General features: G+C 26.3%; 1 protein-coding gene across 2 annotated transcripts in view; it reads left to right on the forward strand.

Annotated features, from left to right (window-relative positions):
- The window catches only part of Ziz (dedicator of cytokinesis protein Ziz), an 85,891-nt gene that overhangs the window by 65,094 nt on the left and 2,365 nt on the right, over window positions 1–18,432 (forward strand). For both annotated transcript variants that reach the window (XM_087152670.1, XM_087152671.1), the window contains 18 exons: window positions 1,115–1,233; window positions 1,323–1,389; window positions 3,295–3,339; window positions 3,422–3,540; window positions 3,699–3,955; window positions 5,360–5,416; window positions 5,593–5,718; window positions 5,940–6,060; window positions 7,147–7,355; window positions 8,181–8,238; window positions 8,325–8,434; window positions 10,227–10,349; window positions 10,427–10,540; window positions 11,537–11,683; window positions 12,155–12,368; window positions 14,455–14,645; window positions 16,414–16,514; window positions 17,673–17,811. In XM_087152670.1, coding sequence (XP_087008796.1) covers window positions 1,115–1,233; window positions 1,323–1,389; window positions 3,295–3,339; window positions 3,422–3,540; window positions 3,699–3,955; window positions 5,360–5,416; window positions 5,593–5,718; window positions 5,940–6,060; window positions 7,147–7,355; window positions 8,181–8,238; window positions 8,325–8,434; window positions 10,227–10,349; window positions 10,427–10,540; window positions 11,537–11,683; window positions 12,155–12,368; window positions 14,455–14,645; window positions 16,414–16,514; window positions 17,673–17,811 — 2,317 coding nt within the window. The remainder of the gene's footprint in view (window positions 1–1,114; window positions 1,234–1,322; window positions 1,390–3,294; window positions 3,340–3,421; window positions 3,541–3,698; window positions 3,956–5,359; window positions 5,417–5,592; window positions 5,719–5,939; window positions 6,061–7,146; window positions 7,356–8,180; window positions 8,239–8,324; window positions 8,435–10,226; window positions 10,350–10,426; window positions 10,541–11,536; window positions 11,684–12,154; window positions 12,369–14,454; window positions 14,646–16,413; window positions 16,515–17,672; window positions 17,812–18,432) is intronic.

An 18,432-nucleotide genomic window follows, 5' to 3' on the forward strand; every position in this document is an offset into this window, starting at 1 on the left:
TTTGAACCCAATTTTGTTTGGTTATACGGCACATCTACCGAAAATTACTATAAATAAGAAATACTAATTTGTTTAGAAAAATTTATCTTGATATAATTTTTAGGATTTCGTTAAATATACATTTAAAAATCATTCACCAAAACACAATTTTATTTGCCAAATTTACGATTTTATCGCATTTGCTGAGGTGGCAAATGCTTAAAATGGGCCTTGATAACCATATATTGATACAGCCATGATCACTCAATATTTCATTTGGTAAAGCGACTCTTTAAAACTTATTCCATAACAAATTATGGTGAACAATAATCAAACACATAATTTATATTTGTTAAAAATAGATACAGATATAATTAATTACAAGACAATTTTCCTTAAGAGTATATAGAATAGTCTTCTCAAAGTATATTGCAATGTCAAATCAAATATTTTTAGCCATTGCTTGTAATTTTAATATTGTGTAAAATAAAAAGATAAATTAATATTTTTATTCCGTTTATCTTGAGTTAATTAATCTCATTAGAAAGTTTCAAGTAGAGAGATCTGAATGTTTAAAACCATTTTTTTAACTTGATATAAGTTACATTTCTCAAAATTCTATATTTTGAAAACCTTGCACTACATAACCACCTAATGTTAATTTGAATTCCTATATCGAAGAGTTTCTTCTAAAAATCTTGTTATGTCGAATAATTTTAGTTATAGAAAATGAATTTGCTTCGGAAAAATCCCAATGTAAGTTTATTGTTTAGCAATTCTTTTCTATTTAATTCATAATTATTTTGTCTTTTAAAAATTATTATTGCTGTATTTAGACTTATAGTCAACTATTGTTACATACAGAAATTAGTTATTCTTATGTTCCATGACTCTACTTTTTGGAGTACCATTTTAGAATATATTTTTCTACTTTTTAGAACATATATATCTCTGAACTTGTTATCTGGAAAATTCTCTATCTCAAATGTTTTTTTAAGGTCCCTTCAGCTTTGAGATATCGAGAGTATACAGTGAAAAAATTTCATTCTCATTTCTCATCTGTTAAATTTTAATTTTTATCTCTGAATTATTCTTGTTAAAAAAATTTTAATATGAAACAAATACTGATTTCTAGGTCCCATTCTCTTCCATTTTCAAGTTCTTCAAGTGTTCTACATTTTGATAAAATTGATTCTCCAGAAATGAAAGACTTGTTGGTCTGCTTTTTGTATATAATTAAACATGTTAATGAAGGTATGAGTTCAAAATTATGTTCTTTGTTTATTCTTGTTATTTGTTTATCCTTGTTCATTCTTTGTTAATTCTTGAAAATATTTTTTCAGAGCTTCTCATAGGATGGTGGCAACATTGTAGTGAATATGATATTCTTTACTTTTTTCAAATATTAGAGTAAGTATAAATTGTAATTTTTTTTTTGTTATTCGTCAAGTTTAAATTTTTTAATTTTATTCAGGGTTGCCACTCCACAGGGAGATTTAGGGAAAGCCTGAAAAATAGAGGGAGTTTAAAAATCACCTAAAATAACAGAGAAAATGCTGGGAATTTTGACTTTTTCTCCACAAACTAGGAAAATACAGGGCATTTTGTTACTTATTTTCATCTTTTAAAAAAATTGTGACCACTTAAAGTGCAATTTATGGGATACTAAAGGACGGTATTTCAGCTATACTAAATAACTTACTATGGCATTGTTTAAGTATCTTCAGCTGTTACTTTTTTTTTCTAAGTTTTTCAAATATTAAAACAGTATAACTCAATATAGCAACTCACAAGAGCACAGTTTCTTGTGTGAGTGTGTTTCCACAGTTGTGTTTCCTCTTAATATATTGTGTATAATAGGCACAGGGAAAGCACAGAGACTTTTTTCCCCTCCAGATTTAAGAGGGGCAACCCTGTTATTTATTATTATTTACTAAGATACTATTTGTTATATAATTGCGATTGAGATATTTTTTATTCATAGTTTCATAAATTGATTTTAATTTTATAAGTAAAAAGAGAATAGTATATTTTTTGTGAAACCTCACTTTTCTTTATCATACAGAGAATAATAAATTAGTGTTTTTACGCTGTTGTCTGCTTCAAATTCTATTTCTCTTTTGTTACAAAAGTAAACTTGATAATTAGTTTTAAAAAGTCTGTCACATTTATATCAAAGATAGATTTTTAAATTTTTTGGAATTTAAACGTTAGCTTTCTTTACCAGCTATAAAGAACTCTTACTGGTTTCAGATTTGCTGATGGTTGTTAAAGTTACAAATTTGAGTCACATTTTATATGAGATGGGGTTTGTTATTTATATTTAAGACAAGTTGTAGTATACAAGAAAGAATTCAATTATTACTGCAATTGATTTTTCTGTCATAAAAGCTGTGAAGAAAACAAGTTCAACAAATATTGACCCCACTTTTTGTTTAAATTTGAAAATCCATCCTTCTACATAACTTCTACAAAATTTATCTATATGACATCTTCCATGTTCTGTCACTAGATTAGACATATGTTCACTTTAATTTCATATATGCTGACAACTTCATATTTTTTGTAAAGTAGTCTTTCTAAAAAAACTGTACACTTTCTTTAGGGGAAATTTTAAAAAAAAATTTTAAAATATAAGTTTAATTTGGTGAACTGAATATGTTGAATATGAACATCACGTCTATATTTGAGTCTCATAAATATATATTATAAAAAGTCCTTTATAACTGTTTCAATTTTTCAATTGTTTCTGTAGCTACTTGCTATTTGAATTCATTCAATAGCTACTTCTGTAGCTATTGAGTGAATTCAAATATTGTTCTTTGTATTATAAAATAGATATATGTTTAACGACAATTTCATATAATTATTATTATTATTTACTAATTTAATGATAACCTGTATTAGAAAGAATTGTAGTTTATTTTTAGTGAATTTTTTGTGTTCAATTCTAAATTTTTTAAGATATCCATTCTCTTTAAAAGTTTGCCTTGTTGCAGTATATAAAATTATGTTTTAAATGTTTGGGTGGGTTTGCCCTTCTTTAGGTTCCTTGACCTTGAAGTACATTGATGATCTTTCCTTATTGTTTCTGAATCATTAAATCATAATACTAATTTATTTCAATTCAAAGAGTATGGAAAGTCATTTTCCTTTGATGCAATATACCTGGTTATGGACAATCAATTATATTCTTAGATTATTTTATTTATTTTTGTATTTATTTATATATTTTTGCATTTTATTTATTTTATTTATTATTTACCTTATTGCACTAGTTTCTCTCATGAGTTAAATATGTGTGTTTTTTTACAGGTTGTGCTTGCATCAATTTAAGTACATGGGGAAGAAAAACATAAAGTAAGGAATGCATCTTAAATGAAATGAATAACTGTTTCCATTTGTATCATATTTTCTTATTCTTTAATTGATCTATTTTTAGAAGTCAACATCCTTCCATGGTTCAACCAAAGTCCATGACTTTACCTGCCAGAACACCCCCTCCATCGTTTGCTCAACGATGCAACAGCACATACAGTGAAGCTGGTACTCATACATCTTGTGAGTTTTTATAAAAAAATCTACAAACTTTTTTCTTCTTCGCTTTAAAAACCATATTAAACTCCTCTTTTATTTTTCAAATAGCTAGATTAGATTTTTGTTCGTTACTTGAAATAGTTTGAAAATCTTACTCAAAGTTACTGCATTTTATTTTTTAGCACATCTTTCATCATCTGATGCGGACACATTTTATAGAGCACTTTTAGAGGCTAACATGGCCACAGAGGTTGGATTGATTGCACTCGATGTTTTGGGACTTTATTCATTGCATTTGAAGGAACAGCTCCTTTATAAAGATGGGGACAATCCATTGATGAAAAAGATTTTTGATATCTATTTATCTTTTCTGCAAGTTGGCCAATCTGAAAAAATGTTTAAGCATTTATTCGCAGCATTGCGAGCTTTTATTAATAAAGTAAGTTATTACACTTACGTATTGAAAGATTTGAGTTATTCTAATTCTAACAATCAATTGATGAATTAAATAAAATGCCACATAAAATTTTGTTTTATGTATATTTTAAAAAAATTACTGTAGAGTGTCGATTATCCGAACGCCGATTTATCGGATCGTCCAACTATTCGCATCGTTCAAGGGTCATGTGTTTTTCCTGACTTCTTCAAAAACAAAAGCAAATTGTGGAAATGCTTTTTTATTTTAAAAATATCTGAAAGGGGTTGCGAAATGGCTTTTGTCCTGGGTGAGCTTGAAAAGAATTTCACATTCTCTCTGTCCAGTTTCAATGTGTGCAAGTAGTTTATAATAAAGGTATAGGTTTCTAATAAAATTGTAAAAAATTGAAACGCCATTCGTAATATGACTATTATAGGCTCTCTTGCAATTGCCAATCCTGAGCCTGAATAAAGTGTGAAGTTAAGTTACTTAAAAACATTCCCATAGCTGTTTTTTTAAGATTGTTAATCACTTCACAAATTAAATTATAATAAGTCTCACAACAAATCAAAGCTTTATTTCATCTCATTGATGCTGTGAACAATTTAAATTAAATAAATAAATATTTATTGAATAAAAATTATTAAAAAACAAGAGCTTTAAAACTTGGTAGAGGATAACATTGCACACAAATACTACCAGGCAATTCTTTTCTTGGCTACGTATATTCAAATTCATTTATTTCAATTGATGCAAATCTGTCTTAGTATCCATTTTGAATTGGAAATACCTTCCTGTAATGGATTATCCATGACAATTTTAATTAATTCCGCTCTTGGAAGCAAATTAAAGAAAAGCTCTAAAAATTTTGCCTGCTTTTCCATTGTATCCCTTTGCGATGCACTAATCTAATTTATTGCTTATGTTATCTTCTAAAAATAAGTTTCAGTTGATTTTTATGACTCACTTGAGAAAAAAAGAATGCTATGAAAATGTGTCATAGTAAACTTGAACATTTAAATGGAGTCTTATAAAGGCAATATCAATAATGGCACCTGAATTAAAAAACAAGCAAAAAGGAGCTCTCAGCTTTATAAATATTCTATAAATCAAAATCAATTCTAAGGATAAACATTAATAAATTCTATTTAAAATGTCAATAAGAAAATTTTTTGTCCTTAAAAGAAAAAGTTAAAATCTTAAAATTCTTAGATAAAGATGAAAATATAGTTGTAATATGTTAAACAATGAAATTCATTAAGTTGATTTTTATGTTTAATTTCTTTTTCTTCGTACTAACTATGATTTTGAATTTAGAGAGGGACTGAATCTAACGAACATTTTTCTGTACTGTATTCATGACATAAATGTAATTATTTATTAATATTTGCTTATAATTATTCTTTCTTAATTTCTTTTTATTAGTTTACTCTTGCCTTATTCCAAGGAAATGCCATCCTATGTGGGAAGCTCTGTTTTGAAGTAAGTATTATGCCGTCGAAACTTAACAAATACAGTTTTGATGCGTTTATGAAAATTATGAACTACATATGCGTAATAAAAAGTAATAATTAAAGCCATTTTTAAGTTGTAATCAACATGCTGCTACTGTATCAAATAATTCTGTTGATTTAATTTCAAAATGTTTTTATTGTTAGCTTCTGAGATGCTGTAATTCAAAATTGCAAACAGTGAGAAATGAAGCTTGTGCTTTGCTGTATCTTTTGATGAGAAGTAACTTTGAGTTTTCTGGGAGAAAAGAATTAACTAGAGTTCACCTACAGGTAAATGTTTTTACTTGAATTTGATTTTCAATTTTTCAAATTTAATTTGCCTTTAATTTTTGATTTTTAACATTTTTCAATTCAATTTGCATTTGATTTTTAACTTTTTTAAAAAAAATTTGCATTTGATTTTCGCTTTTTAATTTTTAAAAATTTTTTTATTTATATTTGATTTAAGTGAAAGAAAAAATTGTCCTTCTAATTAGCTTACAATATTTCAGCTTATTGTTTCTGTGTCTCGACTTTTGGGAGATGTTGTTGGCTTGAACAATGCTAGATTGCAGGAAAGCTTATCTGTTATAAACAATTATGCTAACAGTGACAAGGCTATGCAAAGTACAGGTAATTGATATATTTATACGTGAATGTGTGCCAACGTGAATGTTCATTTACTGTGACCTTGATAATGTGTGAGTAAATATGTTGGTTTGGTTTAATATATGCCTGGTAAGGCAATTAAATTATTGCCTGATTAAAATTTCATTTATATTTTGAATAAAATTTTATTTTCAGTTTAATTTTGTTTATAATTTGGAAAATATACTTGCTCTTATAAAAATTAAGTTACATGAAAAATATCAAATATTCATTTTATGTAAATTGTAAAAAATATTTTTTAATTAACTATTGCAAATGGGGAGACCTCCCCAATCGATCGTGCTCTGATGGTTTATAAGACAGGGAGAGCCCATCAACCGTCAAAGTGTTAGAATCATAACCTCATCCTAAATCCTTTTTCTTATTAAATATTCAATTTGAAAAATATTTCTTTTTTTTATCCCAAAATATTGCCCAATTTAAATTAGTATCAACAGTTTAATATTTGTTTTTACATGATCGAGATAGACTTTTTATTTAATTAAGAATGAGTTCACTGTTTAGAAGTTATAATTTTATAACAAAACATAACTTAAAATTGTATTGATTATAAATTTAATTTAAGCAGTAACATTATAACTATTATTATAACATAATATTTTAACATAATTTTAAAGAATAATTCAAATTTATTATTGGAAAATAAAGAATAGTTCAAATTTATTATTTATTATAAGAATAAATCAAATTTATATAATTTCATATTAATTGGTAATGTTTTGCTCTGATATCTTGAAACCATTAAAAATTAATTTATATTTTGGTGAATTTACTTAATTTAAGATCATTACTAAACAGAATGTGTAAGTTATATTAGGGTTGTTTTTTAAGTAAGGACCATTTGAAAATAAAAACCAAGTGAAAGAAAATTTTCTAGAAGCAAATTTATTTTCAGATTTTACATATGTTTGCAATATCAACTCTACACAGCGGCAATAAATTATTAATTTATAAATTGATAAAAGAAAAAATCATTTTAGTGTTTTTTTTATACTTTTCTATTTAATTTTATATTTCATGCAAAAAACAGATTTTTTTTTTTCATTTTAGTTTTCCCCTCTGAAGTAAAAGACTTAACAAAAAGAATTAGAACAGTTTTGATGGCCACAATGCAGATGAAAGAGCATGAAAATGATCCAGAAATGCTTGTTGATTTGCAGCATCAATTAGCAAATAGTTATGCTTCCACTCCTGCATTACGAAAAACGTGGCTTGAAAGTATGTCTCGTAACCATCTGAAAAATGGAGATAATTCAGAGGTTTGACAAGTTTATTTCATTATAAATCTTAGTAACTTGTTTCATAAATTATTTATGAATGATCAATTTGCTTTTCTCTTGCATTTTACCTTTTTTTTTTTAAATTTAATTTATTATTTTACAATTCAAATTTAATAAGGTTGGATTATAGTTAATGTACTATTAAAATAGTATACTTACTTATATATGTATACTTATATATAGTATACTTACTTACACTAATATATGTACATTTCTCACTTAAAATAAAGTCCTTTTTTTTAAAAAAGAAAAATTGTATTTATCAATATTTTTTTATGACATCCAGTACATTATTTAAATAATATTTCTGGTATTTAGGACCAAATCCATAGCAAATTTCAGTTGATCTTTACAACAAACCTGTATGACAGTTTAGTCTGTCTTAATGTTGCAAAAAGTGTGGTCTACCATCTACTCCACATTATTTACTTTTTTATCCAACACGCATCGCTTTAAAATAAATCGAACATGAATCTATACTTAAATAATTATATTACTAATTATTATTTATTTACAATCAATGATTTGAGCCACTTACAGAAAATCAAACAAAAAAGATTTTAAAAATAGTAACTCCACGCTCCAAAGTTACTGATAATGTTGCTGATAACATACCTGGTGACAGTTGTACTCTGTTATATTGTGGTGCATTTTCCTTTTTAAAGATGAAGATTCTGGCCACTTATCTTGTCTCTCCCTTATGTGTTAATATTGACATTTATAAGTTTTGTTGTGCTCTGAAATATATTTTTCTTATTGGTTAACAATATTTTAAAGAAGATTTTTTATTAATATTTTTAACAGGCTGCACACTGTTACTTACATATAGCCGCAATGGAAGCTGAATATTTAAAACAAAGATGTAAGTAAATAAAGATGCATTTTATTTTTTATGTAATTCTTTCTTTTTTCCTCAAATATTTTTACAAGAAATGTGTATATTTTTAGGCATGTTTCCTGAAGGATGTAACGGGTTCAAAAATATATCTCCGAATATTGAGCAAGATGAATCAAATTTAAAAGAAGACGCTGGGACTCATGATGTACAATATTCACAGGTATTTTGATTTATTTTTAGACATTCTTTTTACTGGCCAACCTTAGATAGAGTTGATAGCATAATCAACTTATACAGCTTTAGCTAATGCTAGGTTTAGGTTGACTGCATGATCAGATTTCATTTTCTCCAATTATGTCTCAGTTGTTTGAAATTCTCTCTTTTCTGAAAAATTATATTTTTTTGTAGTTAGCGACAAATTCTACTAGTTTTTAAAGGTAGTGATTACAAATTATTTTTTAAATGTAATCATGACTTAACTGCTTTTCGGAGGCAAATTTTTCATGAAAATGCTGAAAATTAAAAAAAATCATGCTTAAAATTTAAAAAAAATATTACTCTCAACATACTCTCAACATACATAAAAACATACTCTCAAAAAATAGTTTAGGAAAATAATTGATTTATTCAATAATGGAAAATTGTTTGGACATACCTCAATCTTGTTTATATTAGTCAATTTATCATTGTAGACCATTTTTGTGACATTTTTTCTTTCAACATTCAAATTTTTGTCTTATTCAGGAAGGGCTAGAAAATTATCAAATATTTTTGATTTTGTTAAATGTCTTCCCATGAGAGGTTTTTGTGGTTTTCCTCACCGTGTAACTCAAATGCGGGTTAATTATATCAAAAAGTTCTCCACTAAGGCTAATTTCTCTAAATACTTGATGCAGGAGTCCCCTTGCGTTCTGGATTGGGTTAAAAGTAAAAGGTTACGGAGTTGAACATGGGTCGACTGTTCAACGACGATTATAGATGTATATAAAAAAAACTAGTTAATTGCAATTTTCACTCTACTACCTTTTTAAAATGTCACTCACTAATTCCGACAGTTGTCTCTAATATAATACCTGCAGTGGTTTCAGAGCTGGATAGGACCGCACATGTTTAGGCATTTCGGAAACAATGTAAGGGCAGGTAATTACAACCACCTTTTTTACCCAAATCTAAATTGTGGTTGGATAGTGTGTACATGTTTCAGCATTGTCTTCCCACTTCTATGGATTATTTCAGATTATTGTAGCCGATAATCCATTTGTGTAGTGTGTTATTAACAGTCAAATGAAATCATTGATGTCTGGGATATTTTGTGGTAAATATTTAAAATGAATTTCTTCAAGTGCTTTACTAGTTAATATTTTTCATTGGAAAAACTGAGTATCATTTACATTTTTTGAACCAGTTTTTTTTTCTATGAGGAATATTGAACAGAAAAATATTTTTAATATTTTTTTCTGGGATCGATGCAGAACACTACATTATAACATTTATAAAACTATTTTATAATTTTTTTTTAGTATATTTGATAATTGATATTTTCTTAAAAAATTAATACAGTTAATTATATTTAATATTTTAATTCTGGGCTTCATTTTTTTGTTTTCTACTCTCATTATTTTTTATTTGTATTTTCATTGATGTCTGAGATATTTTCTGGTAAATTTTTAAAATTAGTGTTTCAAAGTGTTTTTCTTATTAATAATTTTCCTAAAGTTGAATTTTTTTAAAAATATATTTATAGCTTTATATTGAAAAACTTTCTTTTATGAAGGGTATTGAGCAGCAAATTATTTTAACTATTTTTTTCTAGGATCGTTGGAGAACATTTATAGGGCTATTTTATATATATATATTTTGGTATATTTGTTAATTGATATTTTCTTAAAAAATTAATAAAATTAATTATGTTTAATGTTTTAATTCCGGGTTTTATTATGTTTTTGTTTTTCTACTCTCATTATTTTTTATTTTACTTAGTTTTTGTTACTAATACAATTTTAATTGATAAGGAATCCCTATTGAAAAGCTTGGAGATCTGTGTTAAAATGCTGGAGCAAGCAGAAAGGTATGAAATTATGCCTGAAGTGTATAAACTAATTGTGCCCATTTATGAAGAACAAAGAAATTATGAGGTATTTGCTTTTCGAAATTTTATATGCATCTTTATTTGTGTTGTTAGAAATAGTTTTTTATTGTTAATGTTTTATAGGCTCTTTTATCCTGTTATAAAACACTTCACAATGCATATTCAAAAATAGTTGAAGTTAATAGGACTGGACGTAGGCTTTTGGGAAAATATTACAGAGTTGCTTTCTTTGGGCCTGTGAGTATAAGATTTTTTTTTTTTTAATTTCAGTTTAAAAAAGGAATTTTTTAAAAATCTCAATTATATTTTTATAATCAAAAAATTACTTATAAATAGCTACTCTGAATAATGTTATTTCACTCTTATAAATAATTCCATCATTAATATTCCAGTTGCAGGAAAATTAATAAGCTCAATCTAGTTTACTCTTATTGTCGTAGTAAACACAAATTTTCATATTCATTATTCTAATATGCTGATCATATTGTAAATTAATTTCATTACAAGCTAGTTGTAGTTATGTTGGTCCAAAGAATTTTACTTTCTTTTAACATCATATACAACTTAGTATTTTCCCTTAGTACAACTGAAATACTTACTTAGACTGTTAGAGCCATTTAGCACGTAAAGCACCCAGCCTTTTTCTCCATGCTCCATGGTCTTTGGCTTGTAATCTGACTTCTTTTAAGTTTTGTGCTTTTAAAATCTGCCTTTGTCCCCTTTTTTTCTCCATCAGGGGCTCAAGAAAGAAAGACATGCATTAATTTTTATCATGGCATTCTCAATAAATGTCCTGTCCATTTCCACCTTCTCTTATTTCATCTTCTATTGTAGTTTGGTTTGCTTTTTCTAATATTGTTTTGTTTCTAATTTTGACAGATCAAAAAAATTTTTAACATTTTTCTGAGATGGTTTGAAAAACCTCAAGTTTTTGGATGTCTGTTTTTCTAAGGCACCAGGTTTCAGAGCCATCTAACAAAATTGCTCTGATAGTTGAGTTTTATCGATATTTATTTTAGCTCTGTATTGAATTCTTGTTGACTTCCAAAATTTTTTGCTTGGAAAACTTTGTTTTTTATATTTGTTTCTCCTTCACTGTTAAAGAATTAATACTGCTCATTTCAACAATTAAATACTAGTTCAGCTTAAATATTTTAGCTTAGCCTTTGTTGTAAATATTTTATTTTCTGTGCAACAAAATTTTTTATTTATTTTTCATTACTATTTTTGCAGTCATACTTCGTAGAGGACTCGGGTAAAGAGTATATTTACAAAGAGCCGAAGGTAACATCATTATCTGAAATTTCTGAACGACTCTACCACCTCTTCTGTGAAAAATTCGGAAAAGATACTGTTCGTATGATTATGGACTCAAATAAGGTAAATTTTATGAAAAATATTTTAACAGCTACTTATTTCTGCCCAATTGACAGTACAATTACTTATAACTTGGTTTATCTTCTTTTTTTATACACTGTTGTTGCTAACCTCACTTTTGTCTTTTATTTCTTATATTCTAAGTAGTTAAAAACTGCTACATTTTGATATGCATTTAAATGTTTTACATTTCTTGTAATAATCGACTGAAATTGTAAATTTAGGACAAAATGGTAAAAGAAAAAAAAATTTACTAAACCAACATATTCCTTATATCATTTAATAGTCTGTTTATTTGATAAGGTTGGCTAAAACTGGTAAAAACTGTATCTAAACAATTATTAACTTAATGAAATAGAAGTGATTATTTCTAATTTTTATATCTAGGTTAATTATACTGAGTTAGAATCAAAATTTGAATTTTTTCATGATGAAATAGGAATGATTATTTCTAATTTTTATTTTCATTTCTAGGTCAATCCCACTGACTTAGAATCAAAATATGCCTACATTCAAGTTACCCATGTAATTCCTTATTTTGATGAGGAAGAATTAAGGTTAAGGCCCACAGAATTTGAGAGAAATAACAATTTAAGAAGATTTATGTTTGAAACACCTTTCACTGTGGACAGTAATAAAGTTCGAGGATTGCCCGAAGAGCAATGCAAAAGAAGAACTATTCTTACTAGTATGTTGATTCTCACTATTATGAACTTTAATTTATTTTTAATTAATATACTTTGCAACATTAAGTATTGAATACTAAACTTGTTAATTAGTCTGTTAATACTCACTATAATTATTTTAATATATGCTTATTTTTCAGTTAACATATTTTGCAGTGAATAAGTTTTATTTAAATTTTATTTTGTATCAAAGCCGACCAGGTGGCCGAGTGGTTGGCGTGCCTGACCGCAGAGCAGATGGTTGTGGGTTCGAATCCCGCTCAGGGCATGGATGATTCTTTCTCTCTGTGTTCTATGTCCTTTCTCCTTCGTGTGAATGTGTCCCGCCCTATAAGCGGGTTTGTGGTTGTGTGACGTGGGCGATGCTGCTCCACCGCAGTGGCTTCGCCACAGGTGCCCACTGGGTAACGAGAAGAGAGTAGCAGTTCTGGCACTCCTGGCCAATGGGAAAATACATCCCATTTGCCCGCCATTAAAAAAAAACAATTTATCAAATATAATTAAAAACTATATACTCAATGGGTTACTAAGATATTTTATACTTAAAAAATTTTAAAAGTAAAATATTTCTTTAAAACATTATGAATAAAACCGGCTTTTAAAACTTTAAGAACAGAGATTTTTTGAGAAATTTTAAAAATAAAACTGTCCTTTCGAACATTGTAAACATAGTATATGAATAAAGTAAAACAATGGAAATCAAGCAATAGACAGGACACTAGGGGTGGAACCCCTGTTCATGAAATTGACATCTTTGCCCTCTCAGCTTAAGTATATATTCAGCTAAAAGGAGCTAATTCGGCTTCATATTACAGTGTTCACCAAAAATTTTTTGAATGTATAGTATCGTATTCACAATAAAATTATTGAATATATTGCACACATTTATGTATAAAGTATATTTAATGATTTGCTTCGATTGTTGCAACTGTAAATTGGTGTAACTATAGAATATGAATTATTTTCATTAAGTTAGTTTAAGATAGATTTACACTTTTTTTTAAATCTGTTTTAATAAAAAGTAAAAAAGAAATAAAATTTGCAAAACGTATATATATATATATATATATATATATATATATATATATATATATATATATATCTTCTTTTTGTGAAAGTGTTTAAACATAAACATTAAAAAAATATATATTTAGAACAAGAATTTGAACATAAAAATTGTTTAAGCATGAAAAAAAAATTAAATTTCATAATTGCTATTATTCGTAACACAGTGAAAAATGTAATATTAGTAGAGAATAATGGAATAAAGTAATTAATATTCTATTAAAATGAATATTAAAAATAATTTACTGGTACTATTGTGCTGGTGCCAGCATCATATGATATTTGGATTTTTTGTTGTTAATTGTTTCATATTTTTGTACAATTAGAATGCTCTTACATTAGTCATGGTATTTAGTTGATCAGAAAAATCTATTTTTATCTTATCCTGAAACATTAATTTAGATTGAAAGCTACTTAATATAATATATTATATATCCATTATAATTTTTCAAACTAAATTTATTTTATAGATTTAAAGATATTCCATATATTTTTTCAAGATATTCAATTTAAATTCCTTTTATACTTTTAAAAATATTCCATTTATTTTTTCAAGATATTCAATTTAATTTCAATAGTATAAATATTTTACCAAGAAAGTTAAATCAACATGTAGATGTTAATTGAGCATTTTGATTAATATAACAGTTAAAAGTTATATGTAAAAACTCCCATGGATAATAAAGTTTTAAATTTTTGTGTTAATGTGATAAAAAATTAAAAATGTTTAATAAATAATACAAATTTTATTATTTACAATTTTTATTATATACAATTTTTATAATAAAACATACATATATGTAAATGTATTTCCTACACATATATGTGATGATTCACATTTTTTACAATAATGAAAATATGGAAAATTTCAGTTCTAAATGTATTGTTTAAATTTTTTAGAAGCTTTTTATTAATCCTTAATCTTATGCATGCTTTGATTTTCAGAAGAAAATTTTTTTCATATTTCTAAGTTTGATTTCTATGGAATTTTAGTAATATTATCTTTAACTTTATTTTTGCTAGCCTTGTACTCCTTTCCCTATGTGAAAAAGCGAATTCCTGTGTTTTCAAAAAGTGTCCAGGTACTAAGTCCAATTGAAGTTGCTATTGACGAAATGCAATCTCGCATTTGTGAGTTGGAAGAAGTGGTTCGATTACAACCCACAGATTTGAAAAAACTTCAGCTGAAATTGCAAGGAAGCATCAGTGTGCAGGTACTTTTTCGACATCAATTACTATTAATGAAACATGTTTGCATTTTGCAAAAGGTAATCCTTAATTTCTTAAAATTGCATTTCTTAAGGAGATGACCTGCTCTTGGACTCAGTTTGATATTTTATCAGTGTTTCTTTTTTTACCTCCTAGAAATGTAATAATTAAGAGATATATATTTCCAAATCTAGAGAACAAAATACACTGAACTCTATTTACTTCTAACATGAATAATTTTAAATATTAGTTAATTCAGACTATCATTAATTCCAAGAAAATTCCTGTTATTCTAAATGTGAAAATGTTGCCTTAATTTTTTTTATTTATTTATTAACTTTTTTTTGAAATTAAAAAATTTTTCTGACTTTGACATTTTTAGTGGGCTAAATAAAATACGATGGATTTTTTTTTTATCTTGAGCATAAGTATTTCAAAATATTAATTAATTTAGACTATTTTTATACTTCTAGAACTTCTTATAGTCTCTATGTTTAAATTTTACATCAAATTAAATTTTTTTTCTTCAATAATTTTAAGTCTAGTGGTTGTAAAACAAGTAAAAACAAGTTAATTTTTAGAGGAATAATTTGATGGAATAGTCAAATTAAACAAAGATAAATAACTCTAATGGAGCAGTATTTTTAATAAAAGGGTCTAAATGATATTCACTTTCAACCTACCATTTTTGTTCCAGGAATATTTCTTTCTTTTCCCCAGACTTGGATAAAATGAAAATTTTTTTCATGAACACAAAATCTCAATTAAAAGACTTTCTGCATCAATTTATTGACTCTTGCAACTAGTTTCAACAATTTTCACTGCTACCTAGTTTTGACGAAATTTGTTGGAAAAGTCACAAATCTATTTTATAGGTGTTTTAATTTTTATGGAACTCCATATTGATTTTTATACATACCAGCACATTTTTCTTTAAATATTACAGTTTTTTAAAAGATATACTAATTATTGGCTGATCAAATTTCTGTTATTGTATCCAATGTTTCTGAACTTGTTTGCATGCTAAAATATAGAAATTTGTCCATTCATTATAAATATATTGAATATTTTTTATTATATGATGTATATTTATGAGCCTATTCTGCAGTTTGGTATATCGTAATAATCAGAAACTACATTGTATAATGATGATTAATATTAAAAAAGTTTCTGCGATGGTTATAAATTTTGCGCGAATAGTGTTTAAGCATTTGTGTATATTTCACTTATCTGCCATGCCCTATTCCCATATCCCCTAAAATTTTTCTCTCAAATCATTTCAATCCATGTGCAACAATCCTTTTCAGTCAGGCATTTTTGCACATCAATACTTGTTCTCAAAATAATCAGAAATATTAGCAATAATAATCAATATCAAGAATCACAAATGAATTCATTTTTCATAGGTTAATTTTTTCCTACATGCAGAAAACTGAGCAGTTTATGTTGAAAAGGGATTTAAAGTTTTCTTAATAATCATAATATTTGCTTTACATAAGAAGTAATACCCCAAAAATATAATAAGTGCTCATTTTTATAATTCCCCCTGACTTGAATGAATGCTGTAGATATTAATTTATGCTTTTTGTGTTCCTAAATCAAATGTATATGCATTTATGTAAATGTAATATGCATTACTTGCTGCTGTATTCGTGATTCAAACTAAGCAAGCTATATTCAAATAATTTGATATCGCTCAGTTGTAGTTAAAGGTGTAAAATGTATTTATAATAATATTTATTGTTTTTATTATATTTGTATTTTTTAATTTAGGTTAATGCAGGTCCTCTAGCTTATGCAAATGCCTTTTTGGAAGGTAAAAAGCCTGAAAAATATCCTACTGATAAAATAATGTCCCTGAAAGAAGTGTATAGGTAATAATTAAGATCTTTTTTAATTTTTTTTAATTATAAATTATTTATGTGTACATCCATTAATTCTTTATAGTTATACCTATTTCATTAAGGTCCCTCAAATTTCTTCTGTGTTTCATTGCAAAATGATTTTAATCGTGGAAAATTTATCGTAAAAACTGCTAGAACTATTTACACTTCAATGAGTGCATTAATGATTTCTTTTTCTTTTAACATTATAATATATATGCTAATTTAAACTTAGCACTGCTGAAATGTTTAGATTTGTTTTCAGAATAAATATTTATATGATTTTATTTATTTTTTGGCGCTCTGCTTAAATTTTCAAAAACAGTTCTGTTTATTAGTGATTTGTATTTAAATTATACATATTTTAATATATTGACAGACAATTGAGCTAATGGGTTTTGAGATAAATTAAAAGCGATAAATTAAAAAATATAATTAAAAGCATTTTCTACACTTTTGATTCAGTTTAGTTCATAGCTTTGAGTATTAAAACTAGTGTGCTATGAAATTCTTCAAATTGTAGAAAATGTTTTCTAATTATAAAGTATGCTTATTTGTTCATCAATTATTCTTAGTTAATCATAGTTCTTCCTCTTGCATAGTTTTTCTGGCTGATGTAACTTATGCTTTCATTCATATGAGTTAACAATATTTATAGTTTCAGGAAACTATATATATAAATTAATAACTGACGAAATTGGTTTTGTAAAGCTATCTGTTTGAAAGTAAATTTAATTATTGATTCATATTTATTCTTGTAAAATACATTTGAATTGTAATGTAAATTATAAATTTGTATTTTTTGAGATTGCCTGGTTAAAGTAGGTGCATGTTTTTCTTTTAAAAATAGTTTTTTTTTTCTAGCTTGATTTATTTCATATTAGAATACTTTATGGCAACCACTCTATTCTGACATTTTTGCACCAAAATGTTTTTCAGTATTGTTTCCAGTTAGTTACTCTGAAACTTTCAGAATTTTTTCTGGATAATGCTACAATACATCAAATTTACTTCCTTCCTACATGAATATTGTGTTGTTTTTCACTAAATATTCTCTTCTGAACAATCTAAATTATTTTATTTTAAGCTCTTTATTTGTTAAAACACGTATTTGAAACAAATTTAATCGTACTATGTATTTGATTTCAGGAAATTTATAAAAATATCTAAAGAAGCATTAGAACTGAATGGAAGGTTAATTTGCTCAGATCAATATGAATATCAAATTTCTTTAAAGAAAAATTTTGAGGAGTTTGTGGATTCATTGTCTGGAATGCTACATGAAAAAGTGAGTTTATATTTCTTTTAACTAGTATGTAATAATTAAGTGGAGTTTTTTATAAATTTGTTTTATCACTGACGTTTAAAGGATGGTTCATATAGTAAATGTGCTCCTGTGATTACATTGTATTGAATCCTTTGGTTTCAGAGCCAGCTCAATTTTCTTTAATAAATTTACTGACGAGTTAAAAAAAATAATAAATAAAATGTGTAAGTTTTGAAATATGGATAAATCGTTTTTAAAAAATATATTTATACCGGATAATTTCGAGATTGTTCATTTAACAATGAATATTTAATTTTTAAGACGAAAAAGCTGATTTCATTATGATTTCAAGAGGTCAAAATCTAACAGCATTTACCTAATCTTAGTGCATTCTATCTTGTTGTGTTTGGTAAAGCTTCAAAAAGTACTAAATATTTCAACCACTTATGTAAACAAAAATTTTTAGTATTTATATTTATTTAATTCTTTTGAAAAGTCTAGGTTCAATATAAGGTTTTGAAAGAAGCAATTTTTGAACTGAATTACATAAACGGCGAAAAAAGATAGGAATAGGGATGTCTAAATACTGAAAAAATTTAATTAAAAAAATCTGGTGAGGGGGGTCATACTAAACTATGTGTC

Source organism: Parasteatoda tepidariorum, chromosome 10 (assembly GCF_982258835.1).
Source record: "Parasteatoda tepidariorum strain Cologne lab strain chromosome 10, Ptep-v5.0, whole genome shotgun sequence".
Classification (NCBI taxonomy): Eukaryota; Metazoa; Arthropoda; class Arachnida; order Araneae; family Theridiidae; genus Parasteatoda; species Parasteatoda tepidariorum.